Raw genomic sequence first — 10,867 nt, 5'->3', positions numbered from 1 at the left:
GGTGTTTGAGGCTAAGCAGCAGAAGCCCAGGGTACGTAACGACAGTCTTAGGACTTGGTTTACGCGATCTTGACGAAGCGCTCTGAGCGACTCCACGCAGCCGCAGCCTCGGCCACCGACTCGCCCGCACGGCATCAGCGCCCCGCAGCAGCCGGACCCCCCGCAGGAGACCCCTCGGCTCTGGCAAAGGTTGACCACCGAGGTCCCCTCTGTTTAGTACACGGGTAGCCCTCACTTCGATACACAAATGTGGTCGCACGCCCTCGCAGCCTCTGTCAATCCACTCGACCTCGTGCAGCGCCCTCCAATCAGAGCCCCGTAACTTCGTTACGTAAGCCCCCGACTGTTTTCGTTGACCTCGCTCTCCACCAATCACGCACGGCCCCGTCGAATAACTCCCCCCCCTCCTCTTCTCAACCCGCGCCAAGCGGCGTGCCCCTCGCTGGCCAACTCGAGGCCCCTGCCCCTGTCCCCTGGTCAAGGGCAGACTCCGTGGTTGGCGATGCTATGCGATGAAATCGTACACCCGACGAAATCACCGATCAGAGATTTTCCCCCGACATGTGGTGGTCGTGGATCGTGACTCGCGGCTGATTGTTATAGGTTCCGCTCAGTCGATCCGGCACCACCCAGCTCAAAGTCGATTGGATGGCCATCTTAAAAAGTGTACGATTTTATCTTAAATTGTTTTCCACGGTTCGCAGATACAAAACAATGGTTTTTATAGTAACTTTTTCAATGTGGCACGCCCCCCTTAATTTGATTGGCTAATATCAGCAAAATCGGCGATTCCCTATCATTTGATTGGCTAATTTCAGCAAGATCGGCGATTCCCTTCATTTGATTGGCTAATATCAGTAAGATCAGTGATTCCCTTCATTTGATTGGCTAATATCAGCAAGATCGGCGATTCCCTTGATTTTATTGGCTAATTTCAGCAAGATCGGCGATTCCCTTCATTTGATTGGCTAATATCAGCAATATCGGTAATTCCGTCGCAGTCAGCTTTTGTTGCACCACAGCGCCTTGGCTTGCAGATATTGGGGGGGTGGTTTGGGGGATCCCCCCCCCCCCCCCATAATCGCTCACCCCTCCCCCGTTACCTCACGTGACCTCGGCCACCCCGGCCTCAGCCCGGGGCGACAGCATTTATCTCTATTGTGGCACTGCTCGTGTGCAACAGCGAAGCAAATATATAATAACTCAAAGAAACAACAACAACAAACATGTTGTTACAAAAAAATGACAGTGTTACAGAAGAAAATGAATTTACTGCACGAACATAAATTGATATTAAATACAATAGATGTACTGCGATGAAAGTTGGCTCGGACAATTCGCTTTTTGGAAACCGTTCAGGGTAAAATTACGTTACAGAAACATTCAAATGGATTTAGCTTGGTTATTCCACCGGTGTGTTAACAGACACGGACGCATGTCGATTTGCGATTGAAGTTATACGGATTCCACAGTTTAGCAGCAACTTGTGATTTAAGTGGAAAAGTAACAAAGGACATCTTTGAAGCGCACTCATTCCACACATTGCTCGCCACAAATGAACTACCAATCCCTCGCTGATCTCGTCAAGGAGCATAAACCATCATCACGCGAACTCCGGTAGTCATCTTCGCAGCAGCGGCTTTTGGCTGGCCAGCGAACAAAGACGGTCACCGCATCGCGCGCTTCGGATGTGCTTCGGCGTCCGTCTGGAACGCTCTTCCTAACCATATTAGGACGCCACTGGAGCTATGCAACTTTTAAAATCTGAATTGAAAACTCATTTGTTTAAAACTGATTTTTATGTTTGGTTTGTTGTCCTTACCCCGCATCTCCATTCATCACGGTTCACTACGTACGGTGCGAAAGAAGTTCAACATACATACGTACATACAAATTCCTGGTGTTGAGACCATTAACATGACACTATGTTAATGTTTGTTTGTCTCTCTCTGTGTGTCTCTCTCTCTGTGTATGTCTCTCTCCGTGTCTGTGTGTGTCTCTCTCTGTGTATGTGTCTCTCTCCGTGTCTGTGTGTCTCTCTCTCTGTGTGTATGTGTCTCTCTCCGTGTCTGTGTGTGTCTCTCTCTCTCTCTGTGTGTGTCTCTCTCTGTGTATGTGTCTCTCTCCGTGTCTGTGTGTGTCTCTATCTCTGTATATGTGTCTCTCCGAGCTTGCATTCATTCACACCTGATGACGGTTGTTTGTGTTGCAATCGAAACGTCGTATTCTATTATTATTTATTTTCTTTCTACGCGACTTTACCGAAATAACCACAGAGTAAAGTGGTGTTAAGTTTGCGAGCTCTTTTGAACTCCATTCAGCGCTGCAAGCTTCGTCGGGGTTCAATTCGCACCGTTTAAGGTTGAGCGCATGGGTCCAGAAGGGGCTCGCGTGACTTCAAGCGATGACGAGGGACATTCTTGAGGTCCCGATGAATTATGATGATGATCATGAGAGATCGGTATATTTTTGCCAAAAAATGTTGCTACTTTCCAGCACGTGACCTTATACAATGTAAATGTCACGAGACTGGGAACTTCGTCACTATTTCCAAGAAATCGTGTGAACATCACTTTCCCAAGGTTACCGTCAACACACATGTGCAATAATAATATGCATGACTTCACCAACTCTTGTACAAATATAAATGCATTTTAGCCTATCAACGTGTTACAAAACAATGCGAGAATCGACGATTATAAAATATGTATTTTTATAATCGTATTTTTTTAAAGGTCTTCATTCATTAGGCGCGGCGTCACACGCAGATGGAGAAACCGGCATTTGCACTTGACATTCTTTTGAGGAGCATGTTGAATTTGGAGCTCGTTCGGGCTTTCTTGGAAGAAGATGTGCACAGACCGCGCGTTGAATCGCCATCTGGGTACGGTTCAATTTCAGCCAAAGCTGTCAAGTTGCGGCGAAGCTGCAAGTTGCCCGACACGAGAGCCAAACAAACGTTGTTTCTCCCCCGAGCAGCCCACCTTTAAGTCCGAGTTGAAAATGCGCTCCATTCAAAAACGTTGATATGCCTTAACATCCCATGGTATGCTTAACGCCTTTGCGCAAGATGGTCTTGGCAGAGCGAAGCATGATTCACATTTTCATGTATTCCTTCGCGGCGTTTGCCGTCAAGCACCAGACCCAGGCGTGCCCCTCGAGCTGCCAGTGCGATAGCCTCAAGCGCGACGTCGGATGCATCTCCAAGCGGCTGACGAGCGTGCCGCGCGGGCTGCCACCACGCACGCGGACGCTGCATCTCAACGGCAACAGCATCGCCGCTCTCTCGGCGCACTCCTTTGTTCGCGTGCCGCGCCTGGAGGATCTCCAGCTGCGGGACTGCGGCGTCCGAGACATCGGCAGCGGCGTGTTTCGAGGAATGAGCCACCTGGCAAGGCTCGATCTGAGCAACAACGACATTCAGATTCTGCATCCCGGGGCTTTCGCTGGGCTGACGACGCTCAAGACGTTGCTGCTGCACAACAACCGGCTCCTTGAGATCAAAGCTGGGGCATTCTCCTCGTTGCAGCAGCTGAGGCTGCTGAACCTGACGGGGAACCGGCTGACCTACCTGCCGGACGGGGCGCTGCGGGGCCTCAAGTGGCTCGAGAATTTGCGGCTGTCCAACAACGCGCTCAGCAGCCTCGGCGACGACGTCTTCGCGGCTCTCTCGTCTCTGCGGCGTCTCGACCTCGACGGCAACCGCCTACAGTTCGTCCCCGTGGAGGCGCTGGCGAAGCTGCGGCGAGTGGTCGCGATGGACCTGAGCGAGAACCCGCTGACGTTCCTCGGCGAATCCGCGTTTCGCACGCCGGCCCTGCAGCGTCTCCGCGCGGACGACACCGCCCTGCAGAACGTGGCGCCCGGCGCGTTCGACGCGTCTCCCGGCCTGCTCTGGCTCCATCTCCGGCGTAGTCAGCTCAAGGTCGTCCACCCCATGACCTCCCTCACGCGGCTCAGGCAGCTGTCCCTGCACGGCAGCCCCCTGCAGTGCGACTGCTACCTGCGCGACTTTCGCGAGTGGCTGCGTGTCAACGCCGCCAATCTGTCGTTTAGCGGCAGCTGCGCGACCCCCGCCGGGGTCTATCTCAGGCCACTCACCGACCTGCAGCCCGATCAGCTCAAGTGCGAGAGCGGGCAGCGGTCCCCGAGGCCCGGCGCGCCGCCGCGCGAACCCAAAGGCTGCCCGAAACGCTGCAACTGCAGGCCAGAAGTCCACCACGTGGCCTGCAAGAGCAGGGCCCTCACGGCGGTCCCTGGGAACATCCCAGGGTACACCTGGCTTTTGGACCTGCAGGACAACCAGGTGTCTGTCGTTCCCAAGAAGGCGTTTTCCACGGCCAATAACCTCTTCTCGCTGCATTTGCAAAACAATCGAATCAACGACTTTGGTAAAGATGCATTTTACGGTTTGGGCAAGCTGATTTATCTATATTTGTCGAATAACAGCATTTCTCACTTGAAAAACTACGTCTTTAATGGCCTCAGCTCGCTCACGTACCTATACTTGGACCATAATTTGCTCACCGTCCTGAGTGCGTGCATGTTTAAACCTCTGGACAATCTGAATTCCCTCAATTTGGGCTACAATGGAATCCATCTCGTGGACGAAAAGGCCTTCGACGGGGCGCGCAAATTGCGCGGTCTGAATTTGACGAGCAATAACGTCTCGTCGCTTCCAGCCGCGACCTTTTCCTCGACCCCTGAGATCGAGACACTCTCCCTGGACAAGAACAAGCTCGCCCACGTGCCAACGCGATGCTTGCAGAACGCGCCCAACCTCAAGAAACTTGACCTCTCCTATAACCCCATCAAATCCATCGCCCCGGACGCTTTCGCTAAGGGGCCCAGGTTCCTCCAACACCTGTGGATCGGCTACACGGATCTGCAGAAGGTGAGGGCATGTCCTCTGCATCGTGTTGAGTACACATTGCACGTACGCGTTCATTGTTCGGTGCTTGGTAGCCTCCTCGATTTGCCCGCACGGCAATTGAAGCAATGAGGCAAGTTGCTTAAATCCATTCGCCTCTGTCACCAGAGTCCATCGGAAAGTCGCGCGTGGTGGGGTAAAGTGTGGGTACTCCAATCGTTCCCTCGACCTTCTGGCCAGCGTGGAAGCGTAGGCCACAATTCCCTCGAGTGAGGAGGCCCTTCTCCCAGCCGTGGCCACGTGAGCTTGTAGGTGCAGGTCCGCACTTTTGCCTTTTACGTGAACTCTGCTTTCACCAATGCAATGACTTTCACATCACGTGCACAGCACATACGCAGAAGGACAATCCGAGCAGACGACCCCCAATCGCTGTCGTGGGGTTTCCACCTCTCTCGATGTTTGTGATTCTCAGCCGTTCTTTGGCGACTGTGTTACTTACCCCCCCCCCTTCTGGGATTTTGATTCAACCGAGTAACCCCCCCCGCCCCCCACCTTGCCTGATCCAACTTGGTTGTGAGAAATGCACGTGTGAATAATGAACATCGATATTTTTGTTCACCAATTGTGCATTTTGTGAGGTCACCTAGCTAGCCAAGTCACTGCAAGCGAATTAAACTAAAATGCCACGGACTTTGTGCGCGCGCGAAGTGAATGTGTTCACGCTCGCTGGCTACTGTTGGAAACCCGCGCTGTTTACCATCAATGAGTTTAGAAAGGTCTTTAATGTCGTTCTGGGTTACCATATGGACTTAAATTGTATCGTAGTTATTTTATATTGGCGGATTCATGCGTGATTATTCACCAATGACTCACGCGCACGATATCATTTTACACTTTTACAAATCGTCGCACGTGATACCCCCCTGGGGCATTGCCACGTCCCCCGGTTGAGAACCATCGCTCTCTCCGTGACGAACAACGGCGAATTATGCGATAACCATTTCGACGGAGCGGATCGTCAATATAGTTCACTCGCATTAGCCGTAAAAATAAAATTTCATCGGTCGTACTAAAGTTTTGCTGCCTTAGCTGGTATCGACGTCTGCTCTGAACCCAGTGGACCACACGTAATACAAAATACAGGGAGATAAGATCGCAACGCCACAATTGTCTGACACGAGCTGTCAGAACACTGCCAAACCACTCTGGTCTATGACACGAGGCATTGCAAACCAAACTAGATTTTTTTTATTTTGCTAGATACAGCCCACTGAGTTATATAACATTTTTTTCAGAAGCGACCTGGCCACAAATGATAGCTCAACGAAGTGGCTTATCGCATGGAAATTTATAGCAGCCAAATATTCTAAACACGTGTTGAAATATGTGGAGGAGAAAAACAGGAGGATCTGTAGGAAAATCCTCGTGACCACGGAGAGAGAGACACCACAAACTCCAAATATATAGCAGGCGTCAGGGTCGTGATGTAACCCACGACCTCCTGTGCACCAGGCGAGGTAGTTAACATCTCCAAGCCACCGTGATGATGATGAGAGAGAGAAAGAGACTCACGCAAACTCCAAATATACATCAGGTGTCAGGGTCGGAATCAAACCCACGACCTCCTGTGTACCAGGCGAGGTAGTGAACATCTCCTAGCCAGCGTGCCACCCACCCATCATCACGCAGCTCGTGCCCCCCCCCCCCCACCTCGTGTTGTCTCCCCTCCAGGTGCACGCGCAGTCTCTGCGGGACCTGAGCCCGACGTTGCGCTCCCTGGACCTGCGGCACAACAAACTGCGCTCGCTGCAGCTGCCCTACTCGTCCCTGACGAGTCTGCGGGTCCTGCACCTGCACGGGAACCCGTGGGCTTGCGACTGCAGCCTGATGCCCCTTCAGCGGTGACCACGAGACGCGTGTGTCTGTCCGTGTCTTTGCGCGTGTCCATTCCCTTGTCAACTCGCGATACAGCGGGCGTGTTATTTGACGTCGACGCAGAGCGACAACCGCAATGTCACGTGCACGTGGCCAAGCCCAGGCGCATTGTGGCGCCGTGATGCCTGCTTCGTAGTTGTGGATCGGGCATTGGTTCGGCATCCGCTGCACGGTCTGTTCTGCACGATCACAGTCGCCCACTGCTACTGGGGAGTTTTTAAATTTTCGATTTGCGCATCAGGCATCCACGTCTCCTGCCATGGCTTGCAAGTACGCGCTTGCAAGCCATTGACACGATGCTCCACAGCAACGCGTATTAATGAGTTTGTACACAATATTGCCTCTCCCCCCCCCATCTCCTTGTGGTGTCGTGCAGGTGGCTCGAGATTCGGCGCATTCGGCACGGGGGGAAATGCGCCGAGCCCAAATCCGTGCGGGGGAAGCCGCTTCGCTCCGACTCCCTCGCTCGCTGCGACCGCCACCACAAATCCAACAGCGCTCGATCGACGCACCCCGAAGGGCGTCGCGCTCGGCACGCACATCGCCGTGTCTCGAACGCGCACGCAAACGCCCCCGAGTGATGTCCAAGACAACCCTTTCGTTCGCGATATTAGGAAGCCACTTGGGAGCTATGCACTTTTAAATCTAGATTGAAACACTCATTTCTTTAGACGAGTTGCTTTTGTTGTTGTTGTTGTGTGCGCCCCGATTAGCGCCGTTGGCTACGTACGGTGCGAAAGAAGTTCAAAGTACGTGCGTATCCGCTGCTGGGCGAGAGAGTCTCATCACTGCCCTGCGTCTCGCGCAGGTTTATTTGACCATACTTCACCACATTGATCGGTGGAGCGAGCAGTGGTGATGGACGTGGGGGGGGGGGGCAGAGAGAGGGGGGGGGAGCACAGAAAGTACAGCACAACGGATGCACTGCTACACACTGCCCCCTGCCAGCGACGTGTCCCCTCTGCGACAACCTTGCATGTGTGCTGCAACATGCGCTCGCCTCTCCAAGCACGACTCTCCAGGCTCAAGGCTGCCTGGCTGCCGAGGTCAGACCAAGGGTGGCACAGTCGGGTTTTTTACAATCGGGTTTAATTGTCTTTTTATATTAAACCCGATCATCTGAGATTGAGAGAAATCCGGTTTAATTGGTTATAATTGCAGAACCGCACTTCTCAACGATGGGCTTCATCCATTCCAAGCTAAGGAACTCACTGGCGCCCACGATTGTGGAGGAGAAGCTCGTGTTCATCAAGACCAACCTGCCCGCCGCATTCAACGACTACCCCGTGCCCGACGCCCCCCCCCAACCCCGGGTACGATGATAGCAGCACCGACGAGGAAGCAGCCTAAGCCTTGGATCAGAGTTTCGTATTCATTAAACCAGGTTTTAATTCCCCGAAATCGGGTTTAATTGTATTAAAGAAAAAACCCGATGCCTGTCGCTGGAAAAATCTGGTATTTTTTCCACCCATGGTTCAGACGCATTGTGGGTATTCTGCTCGCGAAGCGATGGGCGTCCCAGACGCTGGAGAGCTGCAATGCCTCGTGGTGATGGTCACACCAACGAATCCGAGAGGCGACCGAACACGCACGAGAATGGCGAGGAGGGTGTTCAAAAGATACGAGGCACTTCACATGAAAGAACCCAAAGAGTATGGATCCCTGCAGTCACGAAAACTTCAAATCTAGATGAAACTTCAAATCTAGACTTCACGTGCTCTTCACCTATCTCTCTCTCACACTGTTGCGATCGTGAAGTCACATGTTGGATGCATTATGTACGTTGGACTTCTTTCGCACCGTACGTAGCCAACCGTGCTAACCGGAGATGCGGGGGGAAAGGTAGAATATTAAAATTATAATAAATAACGAATTCGTAATTTCGCGATGATTGCTGTACCTTCAAACTGCTGTTTCCTATCGTCCGTAGCCAGGAGCATAAACCCTGATCAGTTGTGTTGCGTGCTTGTCATTTCCGGAAGAGAACACTTTAAGTTAATAAAAACGATTTGAAACAAATGGTACGATGCATGTACATGAGTGGCTCGCAATAAGCTCCCAGGGCTCGTGACATCCTGGCTCATGACGAGGGGCATCTCTGAAATGAACCTGAATGTCAACCACAGTGTAAGTGGATCTCAACCTGAATGTCAACCACAGTGTAAGTGCATCTCAACCTGAATGTCAACCACAGTGTAAGTGAATCTCAACCTGAACGTTAACCACAGTGTAAGTGGATCTCAACCTGAACGTTAACCACAGTGTAAGTGGATCTCAACCTGAACGTTAACCACAGTGTAAGTGGATCTCGACCCCAGGCCCATCACACGCAGAAAGGATGTGGCCTTCGTGCCGCTATTCTCCGGATTATACTGGTAGGAACCCACTGGTTACATCAGCCCACAGGGGATTATTGTGTCCGTCCGTCGTGCAGGGAAGGGCTGGGTGGGGAGGGAGGGGCTGGGTGGAAAGGGGAGGGTGGGGCTGGGTGGGGAAGGTGGGGCTGGATGGGGAGGGGAGGGAGGGGAGGGGCTGGGTGGGGAGGGTGGGGAGAGACTGGGTGGGGAGGGTGGGGCTGGGTGGGGCTGGGTGGGGAGGGGCTGGTCACCCCGTGGTGCCCTTATAAAACTCAACGTTTAACCTACTCACGCCGGCTTGTGCCCGCCCTCACAGTCGGGCATATTTGGGGAATACACCACGCCGCCGTTGACCCTGGCCATTGACCGAGCAACCCAACGTTCCTACCAGCTCCCTCCGCAGGAATGTGTTAAAACACACGGGGGTAGGAGTCTTGTAATCCGGGTGACAGGTGTGACACCATACCTCGTGAGGCTCCTTGTCACAGGCGTGACATCTGACCCCCCTCCCCCATTCGTCCGTGAAGGGCTCACATGTGACGTCATCACACCTACCCCTCTATTTAAGGAACGAAACAGGTGGACGTCACAAATGTGGCGGTCAGCCTGATGATGTTCGTTGTAATTACAGGCAAAACGTCGTACTCAGATTGTAAATGTTGTGGATTTGTTCTTTGTACAAGTTACGAATTGGCACGTTTTGTTTACGTGACAAGCATTACGAATTGGCTGTGGGGCCGTCCATAAATTACGTCACGCACCTGGGGGGGGGGGGGGGTCAGACATGTGTGACGATGTGTGACGAGGATGGGGGGAGGTTTGAAAAATTGAACGTCACATCAAAATGCGCAACTTTAAATAAATATGGAATTGTTGATTCATCGATTTATTGTTGGCACAATAAGCATTTTTAGAGGCTAAAAGTTATTTTAAACAGCGCCCCGAGTGATGGAACAGCGGCCCTTAGTGGACACAAATTTAGTTTATCGCAAAATAAGATTTTTTTTGTTTTGTATAAAATAACAACCAAAAGTTTTAAACCTTAAACACCTTTTAAAACGTCTGATTGTGTAAAATCGCTGCAAGCAAACGACTCCTTAATCAGACACGAGCAACACGTGACTTGACAACAGACTGTGGGAGCCACGGCCGCGATATGTAACGCCGCGCGTGTTGAACTTCTTTCGCACCGCACGTCGCCAACAGAGCTTATTGGAGGTGCGATTATCACCGCGTCCCAGCCTCGTGTCCCAGACGCCCAGAGCGAGGAACACCGCCGCACTGACACGGGGACATTTCACTGCCTCGCTCTAGCCCCCTTAACCAAACCCCACCGCTAACACCAACCCCTTATCTCCCTTAGGGGCCGTCCATAAATGACGTCACGCACCTGGGGGGGGGGGGGTCAGACATTTGTGACGATGTGTGACGAAGGGGGGGGGGGTTTGAGAAATGTGACGTCACATCAAAATGCGCAAACTTTTAATAAAGATAGACAACACGTTCTACTTAATTAAATAGACTTTTTAGTAAATGTTTTCTCCTACAACATCAGAGTGCAGCGCCACATTAAATACGCACTACAATGACAATAGTTTGAAGCGATTTGAAGCATGTTTTATTTGGGGGGGGGGCAGAGTTTTGTGACGTCATATTTGAGGGGGGGGGTCTGACTTTTTGTGACGCCGTGTGACGCGGGGGGGGG

At 52.1% G+C, this 10,867-nt stretch overlaps 1 protein-coding gene across 1 annotated transcript; it reads left to right on the top strand.

The window, feature by feature from the left end:
- The first annotated feature begins 3,312 nt into the window (after window positions 1–3,312).
- On the top strand, window positions 3,313–5,337 carry LOC144730163 (uncharacterized). The gene has a single exon (XM_078610763.1). The coding sequence runs from the start codon at window positions 3,380–3,382 to the stop codon at window positions 5,000–5,002; it is 1,623 nt and encodes a 540-aa protein (XP_078466889.1). The 5' UTR covers window positions 3,313–3,379; the 3' UTR covers window positions 5,003–5,337.
- The last annotated feature ends 5,530 nt before the right edge of the window (window positions 5,338–10,867 follow it).

Source organism: Lampetra planeri, chromosome 35 (genome assembly GCF_965212315.1).
Source record: "Lampetra planeri chromosome 35, kcLamPlan1.2.h2, whole genome shotgun sequence".
NCBI lineage: Eukaryota > Metazoa > Chordata > Hyperoartia > Petromyzontiformes > Petromyzontidae > Lampetra > Lampetra planeri.
This window is presented reverse-complemented; position numbering and strand designations above follow the sequence as displayed.